The sequence below is a fragment of the Haemaphysalis longicornis genome, unplaced genomic scaffold (genome assembly GCF_048455015.1).
Source record: "Haemaphysalis longicornis isolate Haplotype H1 unplaced genomic scaffold, Haemaphysalis longicornis Haplotype H1 scaffold_4, whole genome shotgun sequence".
NCBI lineage: Eukaryota > Metazoa > Arthropoda > Arachnida > Ixodida > Ixodidae > Haemaphysalis > Haemaphysalis longicornis.
The window spans coordinates 120,203,602-120,231,274 of record NW_027526361.1 but is presented as its reverse complement, the minus strand read 5'-3'; the positions used below and the strand labels follow the sequence as shown (position 1 = coordinate 120,231,274).

The 27,673-nt window shown below is 49.2% G+C and overlaps 1 protein-coding gene and 1 non-coding gene across 2 annotated transcripts in view; one reads left to right on the top strand and one right to left on the bottom strand.

Moving 5' to 3' along the window:
* Positions 1–22,373, top strand: part of LOC144180535 (uncharacterized) — a 35,579-nt gene extending 13,206 nt beyond the window's left edge. Inside the window, exons 4-7 of the mRNA XM_077708865.1 lie at positions 2,990–3,085; positions 6,387–6,485; positions 11,814–12,202; positions 20,402–22,373. Of these exons, the coding sequence (XP_077564991.1) occupies positions 6,435–6,485; positions 11,814–12,202; positions 20,402–22,136 (2,175 nt within the window). The 5' untranslated portion in view covers positions 2,990–3,085; positions 6,387–6,434 and the 3' untranslated portion in view covers positions 22,137–22,373. The remainder of the gene's footprint in view (positions 1–2,989; positions 3,086–6,386; positions 6,486–11,813; positions 12,203–20,401) is intronic.
* Positions 22,374–25,964: 3,591 nt separating this feature from the next.
* Positions 25,965–26,036, bottom strand: Trnar-ucu (transfer RNA arginine (anticodon UCU)). Its single transcript has one exon. It is a non-coding gene; the product is annotated as a tRNA-Arg (tRNA).
* Between the last annotated feature and the right edge of the window lie 1,637 nt (positions 26,037–27,673).

Genomic DNA, 27,673 nt, shown 5'->3' with positions numbered 1-27,673 from the left:
ACCTGGGTGCTGGCCAGACATGGCAGAAAGCGACCATAGACGGGCCGGTCTTGGGACACTTTCTCCACTCGGTGCCTCCGAAAAGTGCCGCCGAAGAATGCCACCGGAGAAAGCCGGTGTAGAATGCAGCCTATACTCGATCCGGGCGGGTTTTTATACCCCCGGAAGGTCGGTGGAGCCCCTAAAAGATTGAATCGCTCCAATCAGGGCTCTCGCTGGCTGAAGTTTGAAATCCGACGAATGGTATACCGAAGCGGTGAGTCAGCCGCGCCGCCAGGATGGGGAAAGGGAGGGTGACGCCCACGCCGTCCATGACATCGCCTCCAGGCGAGTAGAGACCGTTGCGGGTCGTTCACCCGATGCAGGATCTGGCCGAGCCACCACGACGTAAAAAGAGAGGCGCCTCGGCGGCGGTGCGTGTTTCAGCTTGACCACCGCGGGCGGTTTGGTCTGGTTTGGACGAGGCGTCAATCAGCCCCCTGTTGGCGCGTCGCCCCGAGCAATGCATTTGGGCCGGCCACTCTGGCACAACAGTCCCTTGCCCTCGCGACGGCACTACAAGAAGTCCAGTAGTAACGATAAGCTCCATGCATGGCACCCGAGCAGGGGAACGGGGTAAAATTAAATTGACTTGAGCTAACCTCCAACGTCTTCATCGTCGAAGGGGCGAGACAGGAGGAGAGAGGAGGAAAGAGGAGCAGGAAAAACAAAAGAGGCATTTACGTGACAGGAGCAGCAGACAACTATCTCCTGAACTTCCAATCTCCTGTTCCCGCGTGCGGGAGAGGACAAGGAGGAGGAGCTGCAGGAGTAACACTTTATTTAAAATGTTGCTATCGGTAAAGCGCGCCCGGTTCAAACATGATCGCCCGTTAAATAAACTTCGAGTTGTGAGCGGACCGATCGGCGCTTGTGCGTTACATGTTGAATTCCAATGGCAGATCCGGAGAGGTCACCATGCTCCACCGCGGAGCGCGCGGAGTCCGGGAAGAGCAGGTACTCCGAAGCAGCCTTTGCAACGCAGCCGCTCCCGCCGGAGCAAAGTGCCGAACTGTGATGGGTAACAGGGATTCCCCAGCATCCTTTGCGTCGCGCCTTCCCCGAAATGGTCTGGTTCCCGCGGGCGTGTTCATCTCGCGCGGCGCGGCTGGAGGAGGCGGAGAAGGCGAGCACTGGCAGAAAGTTCAGACGGCGGCGACGTTGGCGACGTCACGCGGCAAACGTAAGTGCCCTAAGGAGTACCGGCCGACTCCGCCGATTTCGGCGGAGCAACTTTTCTTGCTCCATGGAGCGATCTCGGCTGCGACGGCGCTCCCGACCTGCCATTGGAACAGGATTTGGTTGCTCCCGATCTGCCATTCGAACGCGTCCGCTCCAGACGGTGCAAGAAAGTTGCTCCGAAAGTGCTGCGGATCTTCCATTGGAATTCAAGAACTGTTCGCCTCAAGCCGCCGTTGATCATCCTTAATGCGTTCGTCTCGCAGCCCTTGTTAGAGGAGTGCAACCAGCGCGCCACATGACTCCTGACTTGCCACATGAAGCCACATATATTCGAAATGGAGCTTGTTGCTTCATGCCCGCGGCCGGCATGAAGCAACAAGGAGCTTGTTGCTTCAGGCCCCCATGCCCGCAGCCGGCTCGATTGAGCCTGGGACGCCGGAGTAGACGGGCACACCGGACGCTCGAGCATCTAAACGCGTTTCTCATTCCGTCTGTGAAATATCATGAAACTCCAAGCCAGCCGCCTCGGCCACAGAAACGTTGCCGTAGTCGACCATTGCTTGAAAACGTAAAAGATAGCGATGCCAGCGTTTACGCTCTTGACCGCACCAGTTCTTCTCTCCTATTGTGACGCAATGGCTAAGTCACCAACAAATAAAAGAGAAGTGGTTGAGGGAAACGCCAGCTGTATATTTATTTATTTTTTAGAAAATAACGCATTTTTTACTGTCGAATAAAAGCCGAGACCTAAGAGACGTGCGATCTGTCAGTTAAAACAATATTTCATTCAGTATTTAGTGTCCCTTTAAATACACGGGTCGTATGCTTAAAGAACAAAAAACCCGCCCGCATCTTCCCACGGGGGGAACTCGAGTAAATGCGTCGCATAGTGGTGGGGGTATCGCGTGAATGTTGCGTAATTGGGTATGGTTTGGGAATGGTTAATTGTTATTTCGTCTTTATTATTCTTATTTATTGAATGAAGGAGAAGCGAAGGCAAGGAGTGTAAAGTTAAAGTCTGTCTTTATTGCTTGGTGCCGTCAAGCAAAGCGTCAAGTCAAGCGAAAGCCAAGCAAAGACGCCCTTGACTGAATTCCCAACGCACGCTCCGCCGCTTATATACACACCGCCCGCGTTCGAGGGAGAGGAGTACGGGGGAGAGACGCGCATGCGCACACTTCCGTACACAAGCGCGCGAACTTTCCACGCACCCACCACGCCGTTATCACGTGTACACGCCCTGCCGCCGTTACTGTTGAGCGCGACGCAGCGCACGGGTAGCTACGACGCATGCGCGCACAGACGCGCTCCCCCCCACACCGCCGCAGCTGTTGTTGAGAGCGACGGAGCGCACGGGGTACACGCGCTCCTCCCGCACCGCCGCACCTGTTGTTGAGAGCGAGGAGGGTACGGGGGAGAGACGTGCACCTGCGCCTCGACGCGACGCGCATGCGCAGTGAGCGTGTGGACGGCGCTGACAACATCGACGAGTGACATCGCGAGCCTAAGAAATGCTCCGCATTTAAAAAACGGATAGGTCTATGGAGAACTAGAGGGGGACGGAAGCTCAGAGACCCAGTGAAGCGGATATAATTATCTTGACTTCCGGTAGGTTCGTGTGGGCTGATGTTTTTCCTTGCAGCGTTTTGCAGCGCTTTCGAACCACTGAGGTGTGAGAAACCGCTGCAGCTATTTAGGGCGCAATTGTTTTTAGGCTTGCGAACGCACATTTCTCACACGCGTCATTTCCCCTCTCGTTCCATCACAGACACTTAAGGCCCGACAGTCCCGAAGGGTTTCCATTTCTTCCATCTTCATCAGCGTGCCGGGCCTATTCAAAGACGCACGAGAAGGAAAACAACAGGTGAGTTGCTTTTGGTAGACCTAGGGAATCTAGAAACTAGGTCATGGCATACATAGGAAACCGAATTGCGGCTAAAGCGGTGTGTAATGCCGTACACTACGATGCGATGCAATCCGTACTGTTTGGTTCATCGGTCATTGTGTTGCGCATAAATATAGGTTTCTTCCACCCCCCCCAATCCCCCACTATTTGCAGCTTTCATTATTTGAACCCTTGGGGATGTATTGAGTCGCTAATTCTCCACAGTGTTTAATGCTTAATCAGCGCAACGTATTGCAACCCAAGTTCCACATGTACCAACCGGCACAAAAAGACGCTATCGCGACAATCCGAACTTTTAGGTCCGGCTGTTTGTAATGAAACCTTATTACTACCGGGCAAACCCAGGAAACTATTCGTTAATCGTACCGTCACTATGACGTTCAAGCTCCACAAAGATCGAACCACGGCTGGGACCTTTAAATATGCAAAGTAGACTACCTTCATAATTAAAATCCGCGCTATACCTGGTCCGAGATAGAACCATTGCACTTGCAACTGCGGTCCAACAGATCAGGATTGGAAATCAATCTGGTGGGGCCACGAGCGCAAATAATGAACTGGAAGTTGAAAAAAAATGCAAAAGAAATGGAATTGAGTGATAATTGCCAGATAATTGATAGATTGGTGAAGAGAAGCTACTTCCCCCCGTTTTTCCTAAGATACTGTTTGGTATCACTGCCATTCGTCATGCTGGTGCTTCTAATTGTTATTTGCTGTCGGGAACGACCATGCCGACCTTGAAATTATTTATTTATTTATAAATAAATTCATTGAGCTGACGGCCAGGCTGACCTTGTATTGAGGGAACAGTTAGCGTTAACCTGAAATTGGCACTCGTCGCCGCTTGCTGATGATGAAGACGACTTCGAACTTAAAGAACAGGAAAGGTTGCTTTACAACGAATTATATCTACGCCAACGAGTCATATCCTTGGTGGTGGAACCTTCTCTAGAGCTGACGGAATCAGTCCTGACAACGCCTTAACTTTTCCACCTCATGTCATTGAAATGAATACGCGGGCGCTTCGCTTGCATTGTTCATTCCTGATGTGGACTGCACTCCGCAAATTTTGCCGTCAACGTTCAGAATTTCAGACCAAGTATTTACCAATATCTATGCTTCCTTTGAACGCCCAGACTACAGAGTAACCTATACAGTTGCCCGGAGCCACAATACCTGTCTCTTTAGCCTGTCGCCGAACTTTTTTCTGTATAGACATTTTTCTTTCTATGTTTATTGAAACATCTTTTGCAGATCGTTTTTATGTCCGGAGTAGTTTGTCCCTGTCATTGTTCGCGCTCCTAGAGAAACAGCGAGTTTTATTCCTTCGTCTTCTGTCTATAGGGTACAGTTAAACCTGTATATAACGAAGTTGGCAAAAATTTGCAATTGTTTCCTTACATGGAAATTTAGAGTTAAGGCACACGTGAGTGAAATAGAAACAAAACCAATATTCAAGACATCATAGATTGATTTCACAGTAAAAACGGCGTGATTTCAGCCTGCTTCTTTTCCATGACCTTAGTCACTTCACTGCTTTTCACATAAGCAAGGCCGCTTACCCCTACATTCACAAACATAACTTAAGTATCACTTTTCTCTTCTGACACTTTTCGGTGCGTTAACGCGTTTTAAATACCAAACATGGGCTGAAAGAATGCCTTTTCGTGATCTTCATGCTTTTTTTGCACACTCAAAATTGGCGAGAGCGCGCTAGTTGGAGTACTGTACCGGGCTGAGATGGAGGTGACGGAAGGAGCCAACATTTCCAATTCCAAGTTTGTCTTGAGAACACAAATCTTTTCGTTTTCAGGCAGCAGAATGCATCACCCGCGAACTCATACCACAGACAGCAGTGGAGACTGGCGACTACACGCCCGTTCATTTTACAACACATTATAGTGTTCTCTGCCAGATTGTTAGCAAAGATACAATTTTTGCGGCGTTTAAACACGCTAGTTTTTCTTGGTCTACTCAAATGTGAAAATTTTGCGCTGTCTGTCTGTCTGTCTGTCTGTCTGTCTTTCTGTCTGTCTTTCTGTCTGTCTGTCTGTCTGTCTGTCTGTCTGTCTGTCTGTCTGTCTGTCTGTCTGTCCCTAGATTCAGCCTTCCTGCCAAAAGCTGAAAGAATTCATCGAAAATTACAGAAAGGGCAAAATTATTCGAAAGTCCTGAAAATGTTGAGATTGGCCATACATATACTCATTATTTATTGCCACGAAAACCTCAAGCACGTTTGAGGCAAATGTAACTACGTAACCGGTAGTCCCCGTGCTTTCTTGGGTAATAATGGACTGTGTTGGTTTTTACAATAGCAAGTAAAATAAAGGCCGTGTTTAAAGTTGGTCGCGTATCTGCTCACTTTGCTAGAAATGTCGTCGATAGACGATAGTTCATCGCCGCTCCTTGGCATGTAAATCGCTCTCTTCTCTTTTCCACCCACCCACCTCTCTTTTTTATTTTTATATGATTTTTTTACATTTATCTTTCTTTTATTCAAGGGAATTCTTGGAGACTGTTGATTTTCTCTGGTGCCACGGTATTTCGTTTGTAGAAGCTGTTCGGAACTAAACGAAAGTTTTTGTCCCGAGCAAATCAGCCTTGTATATTAAGGACGACAGTTGTGTTCTTGGACTACTTAAAAATGTTGGTCTGTCTGTCTCTCTCTGTCCGTACTTCCATTCAGCCACCTCTCCACAAGTTAAAAGATTCTTGAACAAGACATCTATACAAGATAAGCATTTACAAACCGCTAAATCTGGTGAGAATAGTTGAGCAAAAAGAAGAAAAAAAAAATGCGCATATTTGAGGCAAGACATCAGTTGATACATAAGTGGTATTTGGAGTGCATACGCGTTGCAAATAAAGTTTGGTCTGGGAATACAAAGCGAGCACGCGACGAGTCTCGATCACGTGTCGGCTTTGAGTCCAAGAGTAACGAAAGGTTCCAATAGATGTCGCGCGAGCAGTCGCGAAAATTGAATTGACTTGATCAAACCTGCACCGTGTCTATCGTGGAGAGAGTGAGACGGGAGGAAAAGAGCATGAGAGGTTGGTGGGAAAGAAGAGAGTCACTTTATTTTCAGGGCAGGAAAAGACTGCCGTCTTTCGACAACACTTGCACCGAATTGAGCGGACACGCCCCTTTGTTTATCTTCCGAGCTTCCATATCGTACATCTAAACATCCGTCACGTCGTCAGATCGTAGGCGACCACTGATAAAAAAACAACGTTCTCTTCCCTCTCAAAATGTTTTTAGGAGGGTGCTGCCCAAGCAAGAGCTCGTGCCAACCGCAGAGTTTCCATCATGGATACCGAGCTACAAATCGGCAGGAAGAGAGGAGAGAAAGCGCCTTCCGTACGTATAACGCCGCGTCGCATGGGGTACTTTCGGTGTACGAAAATTCGCGACAGACTATTACATAAAGGGAACTAAAATACCGCAGTACAGTTTGCTGTATTTGAAAGAACTTGCCTTTGGAAATTCACTAATCGGGCTCTCTTCTAGTCATGCAGGACGTTTCTTAACCGAAAATAAATACTGGACTGTGGAAAAACTTTTAAATCTCGTGCAACAGTTCTGCAATATGGTAAGCAGTGACACAGTATGGACTAGCACTGAAAAGATTGTTACCAGTGCCTGACTGCACGTTGGTATTAGTGAGGAAATTAAAAAAAACTACAGGCCGCACTGCAATCTCCCAGTCGTGTTTTTTGGCGGTGGCTTAGGTGAGCAGCCGTCAATCGCCAAGTGTATGTGATGCCACAGATAAATCGTCGGAAAGTGGGTGGGGATTCAGTTTCAGTTTATTCAGTTTCAGTTTATTATTCGTTCAAAATAACAAAGTTCACAGTCAGTAGTATGCAGACGAGGGTCTCAAAGTCGGGCGACTGCAGCGGGACCCTCAGAGCGGGACCACTGCATCTAATCTGTTTTTGTTATCTTGATTATGTTGTTGAAGTTTGCGATAAAATTCCCAGCTATTATCGTTGTCGGGACGAAGAAGAAGCTTCTTTTCATGAAACATTCGCGGATTTTGTCTTCATAGCCCTGTCAACAGCAGTAGATAACTACAGCCCACTTTCCGTTTTTTTCTGCCAAAAAATATTTCCCCGTTCATCAATCACACGCTGTGAAACCTTTTTGACGAAGATGAACCGGGCACAAAACAGAAGTCCACGGAACAGGCGGTTGTTCAGGTTATAAAAGAAACAGTTAATATTCTGAAGATAGTTTTAAACAATCGTAGCAAATGTTGTATACGTTGTTTCAATAAAGGTCTAATTAGGTGTTGTGAGGCTAGTCTTCCTTTTGTTCTGTGGTGGTGACTCTTAAGCAGGAACTAATGACGCCGACGAGAATTGTTGGAGTGCGTTTGCACACTGTGTATTTCCAGGAAATGAAGGTTCAGAATATTTACAGAACTGAAGTTGACAGAACAAGAAGTAATACAATGAATGTCGTAGGCGACTGTGCTTCGGGTAGTCTCTATGGTTTGGGCCAAAGTGCCTTTTGTATTTCATGTAACTTGTTCCGTAATCTGATTCCGTAAGCTGATTTCCAAACAAGCTGCGGCTTGTTTGGAGATCAGCTTTCCAGGAAATCTAAACGTGGCTGCAGCTTGGCTGCTTCCCTTGGGGTTTAGACAACGTTGGGGCGTAGCTTGCAAAAACGACGCTCTGGCTTAGTGCCAGGGTGTTCGACTGGGGCTAGGACCAGGCAACCCGTGTCGAAATGTTGCCTTCCTGACTTAGACTACCGTCAAATAAAACTCTTGAAGTCGCATGGCAGAGCGGGCTAGGCGTACAGTGGGCTTTTTTATATTATGTGACATAGTGTAAGGAAAAAACACGAAAAAGGACACAAGGAGGCGAAGGGTACAAGCGCTAGCTTCCAACTGAGGTTTACCGAAAGGTGGGCGACTTTAATCACAGAGGTAGGACATAGCGTACACAGCAAAGAAAAGAACAAAAGCAAGGTATCATAAAATTTGCACACAAAAATAATTGCATGAACATGGGACGTCGAAAGATTACCGTTACCAACAAGCCCGAACCCAAACTCTGCTAATCTTTTTTTTTTAAATTAGCCAACTAACAGAGAGTGGTGGTCGCTCACTATCCGGAAGTGAGGGCCGTAAATGTTCGGGCGAAATTTCAAGATCGCCCATCCCATGGCCTGACATTCCTTTTCGTTGGCTGAATAGTTGCCTCGGAGGAGGACAGTGTCCTGCTCTCACATGCAACAACAACTCTTTCCTCACACCCGCCGCGGTGGCTCAGTGGCTAAGGTGTTGCGCTTCTGAGCACGAGGTCGCGGGTTCGATTCCCGGCCGCGGTGGCCGCTTTTCTGATGGAGGCGAAAAGCAAAAATGCCCGTGTGTAAGAGATTTCGGCGCACGTTAAAGATCCCCAGGTGGTCAAAATTAATCGGAGCCCTCCACTACGGCGCGCCTCATCGCCTGCGTTGCGTCGGCGCGTTAACCACTACAATCAATCAATCAAACTCTTTCCTCACCGTCTTGAAACTGGGCGAGAACGGCTCCTACAGGCCGACATTACGAGCGTCAGTATAGATTGTGATCGCATCGTCATTAGAAGGGGGGAGCACACTGGAGCAGGTTTTTGGAAGAAGCCTGCTGCTCGTTTGTCGACACGAGGGCGGCGTCAGTATGGGGAAGGCAGGCTAGTGTGAGAGCACCGGCCTAGAAGTCGCCCAACGGACCTATTGTCGGCGGAAGTCGGAAAATTGGAGATAGCGGGACCTTAAACTCGTTTAGCCGATCTGCTGTTATGAAGGCGGTGTTCTCACGGCCTCTCTCACCTACCTTACTTTCGGATACCCTCTGTTTATATTCATGTAGGAAAAGTAAGTGGTACAACGAAGCCTGTTGAGGGAGTCGTTGATCCGCGGCAGCGGGTAGATGTCTTTTTTGGTTACTTGGTTTAGCTTCTTGCAATGGACGCAGAACCGTAAGGCGCCATCGTTCTTATCACCAAAACGACAGGCGACGCCCACGAACTTCTAGAAGGCTGCATACCGTTATCTCGCAGCATTTTCTCCAATTGGCAACGAATTGCTTCTTGCTTTGGCGAAGACGCGATAAGGGTTTAGGCAAAGAGGTTTCACAACATAGTCAGTGATAATGCGATCTTGCTGGAGCGGGGTCTGTCGCACAGCAGATGCCGAACAGACGCGATCCGTAATCGTCACGAGCTGTTCCGGAAGGGCTTGGCGATTCGTAAGCGACAAGCGGGACTTGAGGTCCATGATGGGAACTGGATAGCTCTCACCAGGTGGGGCGCTTTGTAAAGCGAAGCAGTCTTGATTGCCAGCAATGTCCCGAAATAGACAACTGCGCTAGCCCTGGTGACATGTTGATGCTCATTGCTGAGATTTGTCAATAATAATTTTTCTTCACCATCGAACCAGTGCATTACGCCTCGGGCAACTGTAGTTGCAATAAAAGCGCATTGAGACGGTTTGCGATGCCACCAATAGTTCAGCGCACGTTGTAGTTGAAGAAACGAGCATGCGGGACCGTAACGGAATGTTGACGATATCGTCGATAACCCGCAACGGTGCGCGCCGTTTTGTGCGTTCCGGCTGGCGGCGGCTCCACGAGAAAGTTCTTCCGCGCTGGCCCACATCGATGGCATTGTTGCAGTCCCTTGAGAAGTCCATTCCTGAAAAAAAGTTCTCACAAGCGCTTCGCGAGTTCTGCCTGGGGATCTTCGCCACAGCATATTTCCGGCTTCGTGGTCGTTACGTAGAGCGTGATTGTGTAGAAAATGATCGGAATTGCCGAATGGGCGAGGGGTATCGTCCGGTCGCAAGGAATTCCTCGATTTCAGTAGGTCTTTTCCCAACGCGAGGCCGTGGAGTCTAGGGAGAAAAGGCGGCAAACCCAATCTCGCTGTTGGCGCAACGGTGGTATACGACGCAGCCTGCTTCGCCACAGTGGTGGCATAGCGGCCGGTGGTCACTTGTGCGCAAGGTGGCAGTTTTCCGCGCCTGTTCTAAGAAAGAATTTCCTGAAGGCCAAGGGTGTCCGCTCGCGTCTGCTGCCTAAGGACAGAGTTCGGCCTGAGGAACGTGGTGTAGGACTGGCGCTGCTGCAGCAGGTTACTGGCTACGCACCGCCGACACATAACTTACTTGGAGCTGCTGTGGTTGGCGATGCAGGACTGCCAACGGCAACGCCTACCGTATTTTTTGGCGCGCGGCGTCGGCCACAGATGCAGTCCGCGGTTTGGACGAGGCGAGTCTGCGCAGCTGCAAGTTCTCCCGAACGATCGATCAGATGAGCTCCCGTAACTGTCTATTGGTGGACGCCGTCAACACAGTAGCAGTGGTGCCTCAAGATTTGCCGATCACACAGTGCTACTGCCGGAATCACTGCTGCAGCGCTCGTTGTACGGCTGTCCTCTCCTTTCGGAAATTGTTCACTGTGCGAGGTGAACTTCGTACGATGAATGTAAACAGCTGTATATTGTAGCGAGAGCTACAATGACCGTATTTTGGCCATTTCGCTGTGACCCGTGGCCGCACCTCGGTTCCCTCGATAGCAGCGGTTCCTAGGAATACTACGGCGGCTAGGTAACCTGGCGATTCCCTAACATCCGCAGCAGGCAGGGCCGTTCGCCGCGCCAAAACATAAATAAAACTAAAAACTGAAATTAAAAGTAAATATATAAAATATATATATATATATATATATATATATATATATATATATATATATATATATAATATATATATATAAGAAAATTTATAAAAGTCAAAAAGAAATAGAAAAAGAACTTATATACAGAACGGGCGACTCGGTGGGATTTATCGTCAGGCTTCGCCTACGGAACGAAGCAACGGGGAGGCAGCGAACCAAGGAGACGGAGGAAGAACAAGCTGTACGCCTCGATAAGAGTCGTAACCATACAAAAAACCAAGCTAAACAATAACATTAACTGCACACCTTGCTACGCACAGCCATACATTACTGAGTTAAGCCACAGCCAATTTTTTTTTACATCGTGCATTAGGTGTCCTAGTTTGCTCGGCTCGGTCATATAAGGTCTGCTATCCGAAGGAGCGTGCCTTGTCATCCGCGGACGTCGCGACTGGTTTGTTGGGTTTTTCAGTTCATCGTTTGAGAAGGCACGATGCGCAGTTTCGTCGGTCCTTGCTGGCGAACGTTTCCTCCAGCTGCTGGCGGGACTTATCCCTCGAAGGCAACGTCAACTCGCCGTTGTCGTACCATGTTTGAGCACAATTTCGAGCGAGAAGTACACATTCCTGTGTTTTTGTTGAGGGTCCCACTGCAAATGTAATATTTGCAAATGGGCATGGCTCCGAAGCGCTCTGTTTTAGCAATGTTGCTCAATTTGTTTTGTACAAGCCCCGCTATGCAGCGTCCATCAATTCAGTGCCTATGCCAGAAATAACCGACCGACCATCGGGGCTCTCGATATTTCGAACCCACTTCACTTCAGCCGAGCAGTTCTGCTAGCAATTAGCCCGTGTGGACAGCATACTGGCCTCGGTAAAAGCGCCCCATTTTTCACCTTCAATGCGGCGGCGACTTCTTCCTCTTGCAGCAAACATTTTTCGCCTCCTTTCGCTCCTTCACGGCATTCAATGTCCCTCGCCAAAAGCGATCGACCCCACGCATGCCGTTCTTCTTTCCAGGTAACACGGAAACAGCGGCTGGACAATGAAGCGCTGCAGGAGCTGCTCTCCACGCTAGCCACATCGCAAAGCCAGGCAACCCTGCCACGGACTCTTCAAGAACGAGTACGCAACTTTGTCGCGCATCTCACCTCTCTTGAGATCCTTCGGGTGGTTGCCGCCCTGGGCCTCCTGGGGTTCGCCGTGACGCTGCTGATCCACTACGTCTTGGAGGCCATTGGCGGCGCCCCGGTCATGTGCCGATCGCCCGTGTGCGAGTACTACAGCGGGCTTCTGGCCAAAGCGATGGATGCCGCGGCTGACCCGTGCGACGACTTCCACAGGCACGTGTGCTCGGGATGGGACGAGAGGCACTCCGAAGAGTCGTTTAGGATGAACGCCTTCCGCCAGTAAGTATGCTCTCGCACAAAAACGCGGATATCACGCATAGGTGGGAGTCGGTGTAACGCGAATCTCATGGGAGCATAGCTGGGTTGAAATGATTTAGCGCGTGGAAATTTCCTGAGTTCTTTTATGGGCTTGGCGTAGTTGATTCTGGGAAACGATGAGCAGGGGTGAGTGCGTCGAGTAATACCAAACGTAATGCGAAACTTTCTACGCCTCAGATTCAGAACTGGCGAAGCAGCCACTAGCTCCAAAAAGGAGGGAACGTGATATACGCAGGATGTGGGGTTTTTTCGGAGCTCCATGCAGCCAGTCTCCTCACCTGATTGATTGATTGTGGGGTTTAACGAGCCGACGCAACGCAGGCGATGAGGCGCGCCGTGGTGGAGGGCTCCGGATTAATTTTGACCACCTGGGGATCTTTATCGTGCCCCGAAATCTCGTACACACGGGCGTTTTTGCTTTTCGTAGTCTCCTCACCTGCCACACTTCGTGTGTCGCACAGGGAAGCCAGCTTTATCTAGTGAACTCCCCCCTCGCAAGCTGCGATACGGCGATGCCAGTGTTATCTGGTGCAACATACGTTCGAGTGGTGTGGCCGGCAAGAATGCAGCAGCTGCATGGCCTCGGAAAACCGGGAGAAGAGAAGAAAAAAAAAAAAGCTTCGCGTTAGGGATGCACTTGCTTTTTTGAAAGGAGTACTGACTCAAAAGGTTGGTGTTGACATTTCTTTACTGCTATGTTTGTCTACTATCCGAGTAATCGTAGAATGGCGCATGACATGGTCAATTGCACCGCAATTAATTATTTACAGCCGCCTTTATTTGTGGTAGTTTCGGTTTGGACGAAACGAAAACTTAGGCAGGTGCCATTACAGGAGGGCGCTCATGACATTAGTATTCTGGTAGCAGGCGCCCGTGGACCGTGACGCCCGTCCCAAAACTGTGACGTGACGCACAACGCGGAGCAGTGCGCTACAGCAGCCGCATGAGCGCTGGCTGCGCCACGGGAGCTTTGACGCGAGCAGTTTGGGGACGCGAAGAATACAGTTAAAGGGAGAGACGGAAAGAAATGGCTGCAATCGACGCTGCTAAGGTGGTTGGAAAGCATAGCTTTAAACGACAACCGCAACAATTGCCTATGCGGCGTCACTTGAATTCACACACGTGGCTCTACAGAGACTGAAACCAGAGACTAAGCTTCTGCCAGCCGTTACCTGGAATTCGCCGGGAAGGCGTCCCGACCGCAGCAGCAGCGGCAGCCACGGCCGCGCTAGAGCGGCGGACGACGCCACTGCACCCCGGCCGTGAGTCGGGAGAAAGGAAACGTAGAGGAACATCTTTCGAAGGGTGAGACAGCGGAACCTAGCCAACCTGATGTGCTAGCTTGGGGCTACACCTCCGTGCGACACAAGCGTAGACACCAAAACAAACCGGCATGTAAGCTTAGTGACTCCCATTTTTATCGATTTAAACTGGTTACTTTAGTAAGTTTGAGAATAGCGAGAAAGCTGAGGGAACATTTATATTGGCTATTTATCAGAACCAGTTTGTCCGTTAGCCTTTTGAATTTTCTTAAAACACAACCGAACCGGTATTCACCAATTTAGAAAACAGAATCCCATTCGTGCCGAGCAGTGCACAAAAGGTAGCGTTTCTCTAGCGGCGAGTTGTCTGTATGTGGTTTGTACCTTTTGTTTTCCCGCCTTGCGAACCAAATGTTAATGTATGTTTGCCGTACGACCACTTAATAGGCAGTTTTAGCATATCGTTACCGTGTTTGCGTTACCGTTTACCGTGTTACCGGGAGCGCTGGTGACGGTGAAGCCTGTGCCGGCAAGTTACCGTTCGCGGCAACTCTCGCGCTGCGCAGCTTACTCCCGCAAACACGGTAAACGGTAACGTAAAGACGGTAACGATATGCTAAAACTGCCTAGTTCAGTTGGATGCGGCTTACCGGGGAGGTGCTGTCGAACGAGTTAAAATTGCCCCCATCTCCCCGCGAGGGAACCCTGGTGTGATGCGGCGCATGCATACGCGAAATGAGAGAGTACACGTGTTTTAGCGACCACCACCCAGCTCTTTTCTACATTTAAGAATGATGACTTTATGGTCAGTAAAGTGCACAGTGAGCGGTTGCCGCAGCAGTGGTCGAATCTTGGTTTCATCGTCGATGTTCGAGAAGAACTAGAGCGAGCGCTGACTGAACCGCCGCGGAGCGATGCCCGCTTTATATTCACAGCGCTTGAAGGAGAGGAGACCGCGGGAGAGAGTCGCGCATGCGCGCACATGCGCACCGGAGCAGCTGTTAACGCAGCGTTAACGCAGCGAAGCGCGCGCCAACCAAGGGCGCCAGCTGTCGTCATGCTAATGCGCCGGAGTGAGAGGGTTGCGCACAGCTGTGGGAGAGACGAACGGAGGAGAGTCGCGCATGCGCAGGTGGCGTGCGGACGGACGCCGACGACGCAGGAGGGACATGCCTCAGAGCAAGAGATGCGCCGCATCTAATAAATGGCTTCGTGTAGCCCCCCCAAAAAACGACAGAGGACACAGGGGGGCGACGGGCACAAGTTCTAACTTCCATATGTCGGCCAAACAGGTCGGTGCCTGAACGACCAGCTGCGTGAGCATGACTACAATGTCCATAAGGTTGTCAAGGGCCACTTGGGCATTCATTGCTGTAATTGCGGTTGAATGCCCTTCTTTGACAGTTGTGCTGTCCTCGCTCGTCGCGCCAACCAGAAGACAAGGGAAATAATCGAGGCGGCCGAAATAGCCCACCTGGGGGATAGTTGCGTGTCCCCGTCATCCGTGGCCTTTTCCGATAAGAATATCGGCTATCTGAGTCGGGGGTGGGTGCCACCTTAGTTTGTCCCTCGTGCTGCCTTTTGTTCGACGTCACAGCAGCGTTGTGCGAATTATTTTGTGTGCAAATTGGTAGTTAGCGCTTGTGCTCGTCGCCTCCCTGTGTCCTCTGTCGTTTTTTTTTTTTTTTTGGCGCTGCACAAAGTTTTGAATTGCCGCTACCAACTAGCCCAAACCAAAACTCTAATGATTTATTCAAGCCATTCGAATGCAGCGTGCAAGGGACGCGAAGCTGCGCTTAAACAGGCCGAAAAACTACCGTCACTAAAGCAGACGACAAATTCGTACCGCCGACTCCGCCGCCGGCGAGCAGGTATTTCCGCGCGGGGAACGCTGGGTAAATTCACTGTGACATCTACAGTGTGCTCCGTGGATAAAACCCTCCGTCCCCCCTGTCTGAGTCCAGAAGACCTTGAGCTCAGGCCGCGTCCACAGCCCTCTCGACCAGCTGCCTCTGATCCTCGAGGGTGGAGCTGGCCAAGGATCTAAAAGCGTTCTCACGTAACGCTGATGCCCAATTCGAAAGGGTTGCCGGTCTAATCGTTCTTGTTATGTTATGTCATTGGTTTAATGACATAACATAATAGTTATGTCATTGGTTTAAAATATTTTGTACTGAACGGCTATGATTGGAACGTCCGCGGAGGTGTCTCGCCATTCAAAGGAGCCTATTTTATCCCATAGTTATGTCATAGTTATATAGTTACCTCAGGGTTGAAATTTTGCGTCACTACTCGTTTAAGCTATGTTGCATTAAGCTGCAAGAGGTGTTGCAGCAACCGTGTATGAGCTTCTCGGAGGGTTCCTGAAAGGCGCATTCGTCTTGACGTGGCTAGTTGTCGTTTTAGCGTGGAAGCCCGAGGCCGCATATTCAGCACAAGGCTCCTATTATTGTCACTGGAAGGGTTGCAGTATTCGCCCTAAGTAGATTTAAAAGAAATATGTGCCGGTTGCTTTAGCTGCCGGTCATGTAATGGCGCCTGAACTGGGCCTGTCGGTGGAACAGGTAGCACAAAAACCTCGAACTGAAACTGTATTTGTTGAGAATATTGATTGAGAAGATTTCATACGTCTACTATTTTAGTAATAACGGAGCTGTTTAACGCGGCCGTAAGTTGTCCAACGGGAATAAAAAATTTCCAATTGGAAAGAACCAACGTGTTCCTCGGTGAGCAACGAAATGGGTCCCTCCCGTTTGAAACCGCTCTATTTCCAATTGAGCTATCTTTTTTTCTATATGGCCGGTCTTTGACAGCACAAAACACAAAGAAAAAAGGAAAAAGAAGCAATCAACAACAAGGCCGCCATGCGATCGTGGGCTGGCGTTGTGTTCCAGAATGCCTTTTAGCGCATTCTGGGCGCATGGCAACATTTCTTTTGTTTTATTGGTAGCGTAGGCTTCGGACTTCACGTGAGCGTTCCTTTGGTCGTTTGTTCGCTTGCTCGCATAGGCTTCAGTGCCGCAACAGAGCCGCTCTTTTGAGATCTTTGAGCATGAGCTCGGTCCGATGGCCTGCCGTCGCTCAGGTGTGTTTGTAGGCTTGTGGCACGTGAGAAGAGAGAGAGAGAGAGAGAGAGAAAACGTTTATTGAAACAACAGGGACGCGGTAGGGGAGAAAAAGAGTTAGGAGCTGTGGGCGGCCATCTTGTCCCGGTAGGCCGCGTGCCGCGGCTGCCATCCTCGCCCGAGAGATCAGGGCCTCCTCGTCTTCGGGCTGGCAGCTCTGCAACGCGCACTCCCACTGCTCAAGGGTAGGGGATCTGGGTTGTGGAGGGTCGGTGGTGCACGTCCAGACGAGATGGGCTGTGGTGTTAGGCTCATCGCATTGGGGGCAGTTAAGTGGGTAGTTAGTAGAGGATATGTGGTGGAGATGGAGGTGATTGTAATAAGTGTTAGTTTGAAGTCGGCGCCAAATGCGGGCGTCAGCGGTAGTAAGGGAAGGGTGGGGAGGGGTAAAGGTGCGTCGGGTAGCTCTGTAGTTGTAGAGGATGTCAGTTTAGGTTCGGGAGAGGGGCGTAAGGGAGTTTGTGATTCTGGCTGCATTGTTGGCCTCTTCTGGGAATGCCCCATGAAGGAGAGCTCGGGCGGTGGCGTGCGCCACCTCGTTCCCAGGGGGGGAAGTGTGGCTGGGTGTCCACACTATGCGGGCATGAGGAAGGGTGGGGCATTGAGAAAGAATGGCCAGGGTAAGAGCCGAGACTCGTCCGAGTGCAAAACGATGGCAGGCATCTTGTGAGTCACAGTATTGTTATGCCGGGACTCATTGCTTGGGTCATTGCGAGGGCAATGGCTTCTTCTTCGGCCGTGGTAGTAGACGCTGTGCAGGCAGTTGCCAAGGTTAGTAAGGCATTGTCGAAGCGGGCAACAGTAGCGACGTGAGCTGGTCGTTGAGGATAGGGAGAGGCGTCCGTATAGAGGGTGGTCGGGTCACTGCCGTATTTTCTGATGAGGAGGCGTGTGGAGGAATGAGGAGGAAGTCAGCTCCTTCGGCGAAGCCGTAAGTGCGCGGAATTTGGTGGCGGCCATTCAGGGAAGGGTGTTCTGTGCATACCCAAGAAATCACCTCTTGCGTACCATCAACTGAGGCACATGTGAAGATGTCCCATTCATCAGGTTCTTTATCTTGCTTAAGGTAGCATTTATATATTTCCCGTACAGCTATGTTTCGCCTTGCGATTGGTTTCCGGCGTACGATACCTGTTGTTCAGCGATCCCAGGGTGGGATTGATTGTGGTATTAGCATTGGGTCGACTTTTCTGTTTTTCAGATCTCGTTGTCTGAGTGCTTGGCCTTGCGGTGTGAGGTCAAGGCGTTGCTGGTGCCTAAGTTGAGATTCCACCACTATGTTGGCGAGGGGCGGCAGTTGAGCGGCCTGTTCGAGGATATCAATGCGGGAATGCTTAGGTGACCCAGTAATTGTCGGGATTGTTGCACGGTACAGGACATTCAGGTCCTGTATCTGTTTTTGTGACAAAATGTCTGCTGGTATTGCATAAGTGATCCTGCCGACCGCCACCACTCGCCCAAGCGCAAGGCACACCCTTTGACTGTATCCGCCGGATTTCTTGATATACGGAAAATGAGGTGAATGAGGTGCATTGTCTATCGCCAGGTTGTGCGTAGGGTACGAATCTACGCGCTGGGACTGTTGCAGCTGCTAACTTGGACGCCGAGTAGTCAAACTGCCCTTTTTCGAGGGTAAAGTGTCGGTGCCCATTTGGAGTCTCAGTGGTTCGGCCGAGTTTGTTAGTCACCATAAATCTATACTCGGGGAATTCATTTTTTGTGGGTGAAAGTGCCAGGCCAAGTTCTACGAGAGAATTTTCAAAGCTGAATACTGCTACCTGTATTGAGTTCGCATGCCCTCTTTGAAATTGTAATCAGCCGCTTCCGTCCAGATATATAGGAAATCCTGCCAAGATGTTCCGCTCAGGTGCGCGAGCCACTCTATGCGGTTTTACGCGAGCTACTCTATACTCTAAACGACATTATACGGTTTTCTGGAGGCGGAATACGAACAGCTTCGATAAGATATTCCCATCCATAGTGCAGAAATTTAACAACGTCGTCTCTACAGCCGGATCCAATGGTCTGGAAGCAAACGACGCACTATGCAAGAGGCACTCGAACTTACATACCGTGCTCATTGTCACCATAACTTCCACACTGCCCTCTTCAAAAACCGCTATAGGAACGAATCCTTATCCTATGCCTAGGACACAATGTTTCCCCTTGATACAACAAGGTCTCAATGCCGATGAATCACAAACTCTGCGGACGAGAAACCCACACACTTATCGAAAATTCATGTGCTTTAAGGTGTTCGTTTGCAACATCAGACAATAACTTAGAACTCTACTCAAATAGGGAACACGTCCACCATCTTGCGGGCAACCTAGCCATGTCCATGGGTATAGCCAAGGCACAACGACTCTAAGATAAGATATTCCACTTTTTCGAGGTATGGGGGCAGATCTGACGAGCTCGTTACCTCAAGATCAGCGCGAGCTGATTGAGAGGGCAAGGGAAGGAGGGGCTGCATCTGGGGCCGTAGATTTAGGTTCAACGTTTAATGTCCCTGCCATCCCTTTACCCTATTTTCGCAAACCAGAATTATTTCTTCCTGAACAAAGATCTTCTTTCTCTCTCTCTCTCTCTCTCTTTCTCTGAAAAAAAAGCCACACTGTTCAGCCCGGCCTAGACATCGAAACGCGGACACTGACTCCTGGTCTCTCATACTGACGACCACCTCGTATTTGCAACTTTACACGCTCTCAATTCAAGCAACAGAAGCACACAATCTTTGACTCTCATAGGACACAGGGATAAACACCATGGTTGCTACTCTTTCTCTTTTCGATAACCTTTCGTGCTCGTGAAGTATAGATCGGAAATGCGGCAGCTGCCGACGACCACGCTCCGTGGGAGTCGAAAAAAAAGCGTGGGAGCGTGGGACCACGCTCCGTGGGAGTATCGCTATCGCGCCTGACATCTTAGGATACAAACGTAGATGTCTCTGAAACTTTTTTCGTGTTTAACTAGCAAGCTTTCCTTCATGTTGCGTGTATGATTGTTGGTTGGTAATGTCTCTACATACATTCTAAATAAACTGCATAGCCGGTGGGCCGGCTTGATGAATGGTTTACAACCAGCAGGAGCAGCCAACGCAAAGTGGCCCAAAAAGATTAGGGGCATCACATGATATGACCTGATTGATTGGGCCCTCTAAGACAGTCTATAGGTTTGACACCATCCGAATTAATTTACTACCTATTTGCTAAGACGTTTGACAGATTGATTGATTGGCTGTTTATTGGAGGAGGTCATAAGACCCTGAAGGGGATGGGGGAGAGTGGGAAAGGGAAAAAAATATGAAAATAAAAGTAATCGATAACACATTTGCACTTTTTGTCCCATTAGAAAGTCAGTTCGCACTTGCCACAGAATCACTGACCCATACAGAGCTGAGTCAATCACGAATCAAACTGCTTTATAGAGACCATTCTGGAGAGAGAACTCTACAATTGCCTCTAATAAAGAGAGATTGGCACGCATTTGGCTAATATGGTCCTGTTCATCACACGGGATGGAGTGTAGTGTTAAAAGCTCCGATCGTCCTTGTGAAAAGGCAGAGCACATCCACATAAGGTGGTAAAGATTGGAAACGACTGATTCCCCACAGAATATGCACTTTGGAGTATATGCTGTACGAGGATAGGTCCATTTAAAGAGAATGTCGGGGACAGATTTGATTTTCACTGCAATGAATTGCGTGTGTGAACCTTTTCTTGTGTGTTTTTAAACTTCTCTCGGTGCCACGTTTCGGATTTTTTGTGCAGATATGCCGAGAAGCTGTTCGCGAGCGCAGAAAGGACGGCCACGCCTGCAAGTGGACGGCAGGACGCCTGGCAGAAGGCGGCGCTGTTTTACCAATCATGCAGAGCCGTCTTGGCGGGAGGCGCCAATGAAATGGAAACCATCAAGAGCCTGCTTCCGAACTCGAGCGTCTTCTGGCCCGAATTCAAAGAATCTTCGAATCTGCTCCGGATGCTCCTATCGTTGTCCGCAAAGTACGACTGGGCTGCCGTCATTCACTTCAAGTTGGTTCGGAACAGAAAGGTCTCGGTGTCTCCCGCCAAATTCTACGGCATGATTATGGACCGGCGATCGGCCGCGCTGCGAGACAACACAAAAATGAAGGGATACCGGCGGTACTTCAAAGAAATCACTCGCAGGTTAGGCACGCCAGGCACCACCAACCTTTCCTTCGACGAGCTGCTCTCCCTAGAATCGAGAGTCGTGCTTGCACTGCAGAGTTCCTACAGCATGCCCATGGGTTCTGCCACCCTGTATAATCAAAGCCTGGACGACGTCATTGACCTCGCAAACAGCTCCATACCCAAGTCTATATGGCAGGAAGAGCTGCATGTTCACTTCGACATGGCCCTCAGCGGACCCGAAACCGTGTTCACCATAAGAAACCTCGCCTTCTTCTCAGCATTTTTCAATCTTACGCAGAGTGAAGGGGAAAGCAATATGACCTACTATGTCGGTTGGGTCGTGGTCCAAGGGCTGTCCCTCCTGGCGAACAAACACGTTATCGGTTACTACCTAGATTACCTAGATCAGGCAGACACCAACCACCACCATGCCTTATTCTGCGGAAACCTGACACATGACTACATGGGGCGGGCGTTTTACGTAGGCGGCCTAAGACAGGAGCTGAGGCCATCTGTTTCAAAGAATGTCTCTCGGCTTGTGCGCGCTGTCCGCACCGCATTCCGTGAACGCTTGACTTTATCACCATGGGCTTCGGCTTTGCCACGCAGCGGCCTGACGGCAAACTCCAGTGCGATAAACTCAAGAGACCCCTCACTCACTATCTTGGCGGAGACGCTAGATGCCGACGGCCTGTTCGAACGTTATCCAAACATGAAAGAAACGAAAATCTTCACGAACATGAAGCGCGCCACAGCGGCATACAGGATGACCAAGGATGACACAACAATGCCCGACATCCTCTATGACGGCACAGTCCGCTTTTCCGAAATTGGCCAAGAGAGCTTCCATCTACTTCCTGTTGCGTTAGGCCTGCCCTTTTTTAACATGGAAGCTCCATTGGCGGTGTCGTATGGCATTTTAGGCAACGAAGTCTCCAACGCCCTAGCGACGGTAATCTTCCGGCGCATGCGCTTAGCAACTGACGGGACATCGTTCGAGGAGGTGCGCAAAGCGATCCAGTGCTTCAGTAACAATTCAGCTGCCTCTTCTACAGCCGACGAAACAGCTCTGGAGCTGGCCCGAGCGGCGGTGTCTGTCCGAGTGTTGTTCGGTGCCTTTCAGGAAGCGACAAAAGGCCAGGCTCCTTGGACGCTCAGCGTCTTTCCATCGGCGACGGACGAGCAACTATTCTTCCGATTTTGGTGCTTTTCCCAGTGTGGTGGTTCAAGGGCCAAGGCGTGGTGTAACGAGCCTCTTAGGTCGTTCCGTAGGTTCTCTGAATCGTTCTCTTGCAAGCGCGGCAGTGCCATGTCAACGGTCAAAGAATGCCCAGTTTTGGAGTGGTTTCTCTAGGTAGCTGCGGTGTCGCGTCTAGTTTTTACATTTCACTGAGCAGGAAATTAGAAATATTTTTCTGAGATACTGGTACTGTGCAGTCCTGATTTTGCTGTTTGGAGATGCAGTGACAAAAATATTGAACATTCGTATTTTTCCCATTGCGCCCCTCATCTGTACGAGAGCGTTGTTAAGATGCAAGTTGGCATATGTATACTTGCACATATTGTGTCTATAAATGGGATTTTGCATGCACCCCCAAACTGGAGGTGTGAAGTGTGTTCTACTGCCGACCCTTTTTTTTTCATGTATACTTAAAGTTAGTTATGTCAGTCATTTTTATTGTTCTTTTAAACATTGTGCTCTGGTTCTCTTAGAGCAACAGTTCTGCAGATTATTTTGTGAACTACACGAGGAGAGGCAGGAATTGTTCCAGTAATTTTAACAGCGTAGCTCCTGAGCAAATCGTAATTTTTTTTTGTCCGCAGTTAAAAAACCAAAAAATTGCTGAGAGCGCGCACGTGAGCGTGGGCCTGGGGGTCACCACCCGACAGTTAAAACCACGAAAATTCCTAGCGCGTGTGTGTGCGTGCCTCGCGACGACCGCCCAGCGTCCCCTGCGCACGTTCAAGCCAAGCATACCAACTTAGGGAGATTAGCCAAGATTGGCAAAAACAACTCCAGCGTCCAGCATGCCACGACCTGCTCGAAACGAGAAAGACCAGTCATAGCGTGCGCCGCTCCAAGCTGATGTCCAATGATTATTACTTACAAAAAAATGGAAGCTCACGCTTATAGCCTTGATGATGGAGTGAAGGTCGTTGCGACAGCGAAGAAGCAATTCGGCGGCAATCGCGAACTTTAACCCTCGTGATCGTCGCGAAGGTTGCCCACAGCTTTGCCAGCTTGAAGGGTGAAGCGCTAGTGTGAGCTTCCATCACTTGTTTGAGGTTTTCATAACATCAACACACTCCGGAAAAGTTGGACCGACTCAAACTTACTCACACATATATTCTTAGAATCACCTCTCACTCAAGCTAAGACTCATGGCTCATCTACACTCATATTCAAACTCACATTGAGCGCATGAGTCAAAACTCCGTCAGGCTGAGAACTCGCTGGGGCTAGGGATCAGAAAATGCACCTGGTAAGGAGGCAAATGAGCTAGCAGACGGCTCGGAAAACCCGCTTTCAGATTTTCTGCTCGTCTGCTGCCCCATTTGGCTCCTTCCTACCGTGAAGCCCAAACGTGCGTTTCGCTCTGGATACCCCAGGTGGCGTTGTCGCTCCAACATCAACTCGCGCTGGCTCGCACTTCCAGATCAGCCGCCATTTTCGCATTGGCGAAAATCATTTTTATTTATTTTCAGAATAAACAGGTAAGTACCGTCGCTTTTCGCAGTGTCAGACAGAATAGACCACAAAATGCGTCCTCCGTGTGAAGTTCGAGAGTGCACAGAGCCGCGGTTCGTCCAGGGAAATATTTTAAGGTGTTCCAGTTATCGTCGCACCACCCTGTATAATTTCAAATGCGACTCAATGGCAACATGGGCCCGTCGACCAGGGAGTGCGCGTAGGTTGCTACCAGGAAGAGCGGTGTTCCCTGGCGCGTGGCGTGTTTTGCGCGCTAAGGAAGCGCTTCGCTGATGATGAAGCTGCATGTGATGATGATTATAAAGGGTGCTTGCGGTTGGCAAACGTGGCTCCCACAATTTTAGTCTTACATAATTGGTTGTTTCAATCAACTCTGACCAATACTTTTGGCTTATCCAGTAGCATTTAAAACAGCTGATTGATTCATTTGATTGATTGTATCGAAGAACGAGCCGACGCAACGGACGCGATGAGCCACGCCGTAGCGGAGGGCGCCGGATTAATTTTCACTACCTGGGGATCTTTAACGTGCGCCGAATTCTCATACACACGGGGGTTGTTGCTTTTCGCCTCAATCAGAAAGCAGCCGCCACGGTCAAACACCTGGGGCCTTCCGCTCCTGCAAAGTTGGGCGCATTAGAACAGCAGAACATGTGCTTGGAAACGCCTTACTAAGTTGACCATCGTGTTGCTGCGTCAAATTATAGTGTTTCGATTTCCCTGAGACACATTGGTAGAAGATCCGTTTTTACAAATTTGTAATGGCATACAGTGGGTTTGAAAAGACTTCAATGTTGCAGATAGAGTTTAAATCACTTTAGATATACTGTCACCATTAAAAAGGCGAACAGTTTGTGTTCCGCCACGGTGGCGCAGTGGTTAAGGCGTTGTGGTGCTTAGCAGATGCAGGCGGGGTTCAGCGCAGCCGGTTTGCATGGCTGCTTTTCTAATGCAGGAAAAAGGCGAGAACGCTCGTGCGTCGGGGTATCAACGCACCTTAACGATACCCATGCAGTAGAAATATTTTCACGTCCTTCCATTACGGAGCGCCTCATTGGCTAGGGGCATCTTCGGCCCATTATGACCTGAAATCTCGAATCGATATGCCGATTTGAAATATCGTAGCAGTCTTAACTTTGATACACAAGCGTTGCAATTGCAAACGCGCGTTATTCCAAAACACAATCGCAACTGCCGGCATGGGTTTATCACTTTCTATAGGCTCCACTTCGGTGCGTAGATAATGTGTTGAGTGCGTTCCTCAACAGCTGTTTCAAATCGGATATGGCGCTTAACACTTGCAAAGTCAGCATGTGTAGTACACACATGAGCACACCACCTTGGTCACGGAAAAAAAACCGAAGTACAATTATGATGAAATATCCCAGCGTCTCTTGTGTAAGGCATGTATGCTTCTTTTTGTTTTCCACGTATATTTTTTATTATACACAGCCAGTCCAAGTCTGGCCAAATGGGGCCATTTGAATTTTACGGTTACATTGGTTAAGTAGTACAATAAAAGCGTAAATGGAGCTATAGAGGGCTACTACATTGGTTACATTGGTTAAGTATGCCGGTGGGCAGAGATATGAAAGTAGTACTGTGAGTGTCAAGTAGTGCGTGGACTGGTTATTTAAGGAAAGACGCTGCTTTGTTGTTATGACGTCAGTTGGCACGGCTGGCAACCGTGTCTGTCGAGTGTGGCGCCACCGACTGGGCGTTGAGCAAACTTTACTGCGCAGGAGCGGCACCTGCTGAAAATTCACTCGCCTTCTTTCGTCTCCCCCGTACTGCCATTGTCCTCCTTTCCCCACTCCACTTGCCCCTGCGCCATATTCCAGATTCAGGCCAGCCCTCGAAACTTGCTGCCTCAGTCGTAGCGACCGGATGACAGCGATGATGTATTTCCGTGGACGCTTCAGGAGCACGGCTGATAGCGGGCGGCTAGCAGCCACGGGGAAATAAAAAAATGAGCATTAATAATGCTATCACGTTAAAAGTTTTAGATGCGGCTGCATCTCATTCACTCGCCTTGTCCCTCCATACGGCGTTGTCGTTGTCCGTCCACACCCCTCCCCCATTCTCCTCGCCGCGCCAGCTGCCCTCTCCGCCGCTCACCCCCTCTTTTCTCCGATAGCGAACACTCTCTCGCGAGGGGCATTGGATTCGATTGGATTGGCTTGGTTTGGCTTGGATTAAAGTGGATTGTGTTGCGTCATAGCCGCGTCATAATATATATATATATATATATATATATATATATATATATATATATATATATATATATATATAGTAAGGAAATGAGGGGCTCGTTGAGGAAATACAGAAACATAGTACAGAAACACAGAAACACAAATACAGAAACACAACGCCAAAGGAGGCATAGGGGTGTGGTTAGGCTCTATTTTTTACTACAGTTAATGAAGTTAAGATTTTTTTAATATAAGGAAGAAAGAAAGAAAGAAAAACACGTGCCCAGAGTGGGGACCGAACCCACGCCTTTCGATTAGATCTCGAATGCCTTACCAATTCGGCTATCTGGGCGACTGTGTTCTCCTCCACTTTCTGGGCTATTTATAATTATAATTTAGCCCAGAAAGTGGAGGAGAACACAGTCGCCCAGATAGCCGAATTGGTAAGGCATTCGAGATCTAATCGAAAGGCGTGGGTTCGGTCCCCACTCTGGGCGCGTGTTTTTCTTTCTTTCTTTCTTCCTTATATTAAAAAAAATCTTAACTTCATTAACCGTAGTAAAAAATAGAGCCTAACCACACCCCTATGCCTCCTTTGGCGTTGTAGACTGCCGACCTATGTTTCTGTATTTCCTCGACGAGCCCCTCATTTCCTTACTATATTATTCTGCGAAAGCCTAGCGAGGGTCTCGGTTCTGGCAGCCTTGATGCCTAGGTGGCATAAGAGGGCTTCCCGCCAGTTACCCACTCATGACAGGCTGTAGACGTTGGAGTCACGCCCCGGGGGTTGAAAAGAAGGTCCCCTTCTCCCCTCTCCCCGTGTAGTCAGAGTGGCGCTGGCTACCACCCTCAAGCGTCAGATACACTTCTAGTAATTATAAATAGCCCAGAAAGTGGAGGAGAACACAGTCGCCCAGATAGCCAAATTGGTAAGGCATTCGAGATCTAATCGAAAGGCGTGGGTTCGGTCCCCACTCTGGGCGCGTGTTTTTCTTTCTTTCTTTCTTCCTTATATTAAAAAAATCTTAACTTCATTAACCGTAGTAAAAAATAGAGCCTAACCACACCCCTATGCCTCCTTTGGCGTTGTAGACTGCCGACCTATGTTTCTGTGTATATATATATATATATATATATATATATATATATATATATATATATTTATATATATACAGAAAGAAATGCCGGCAGTCTACAACGCCAAAGAAGGCATAGGGGAATGGCTAGAATATTTTTTTACCGTTAGTGACATTACTATTTTTTATTATTATTAATTACGTGAGAAAGAAAGAAAAACACGCCCCAGAGTGGGGACCGAACCCACGCCTTTCGATTAGATCTCGAATGCCTTACCAATTCGGCTATCTGGGCGACTGTGTCCTTCTTCACTTTCTGGGGTATTTATATTTACTACAACTGTATCTGACGCTTGAGGGTGGTAGCCAGCGCCACTTAGACTACACGGGGAGAAGGGGACCTTCTTTTCAACCCCCGGGGCGTGACGCGAACGTCTACAGCCGGTCATAAGTGGGTAACAGGCGGGAAACCCTCTTATTCTACCTTGGCATCAAGGCTGCCAGAACCGAGGCCCTCGCTAAACTTTCGCACGATAATAGGGTTTGGAAAATGAGGGGCTCGTTAGGAAATACAGAAAGAAATGCCGGCAGTCTACAACGCCAAAGAAGGCATAGGGGAATGGTTAGAATATTAAATGCAGAGCATTTCAGTAACACACGATGTCACCCGCGTTGGCGTTCGTAGTCCGCATCCCGCAGTCCGCATAGCTCCCCCTACACTATATAAAAAAAATAATGCCTTCTGGCGCCAGGTTTCGATTCCACGACTCTGCGGGCGGATCGCAAGGTACACGGCGCTCTACCGACTGCTCCACAATGCCGACACAGAATGGAAGGTTACGCACGCGCCTTATATCCTTGACTCATTCAACCGTCGGCCACAAGTGCGCCCTCTCCCCCGCGTCCTCCTCGC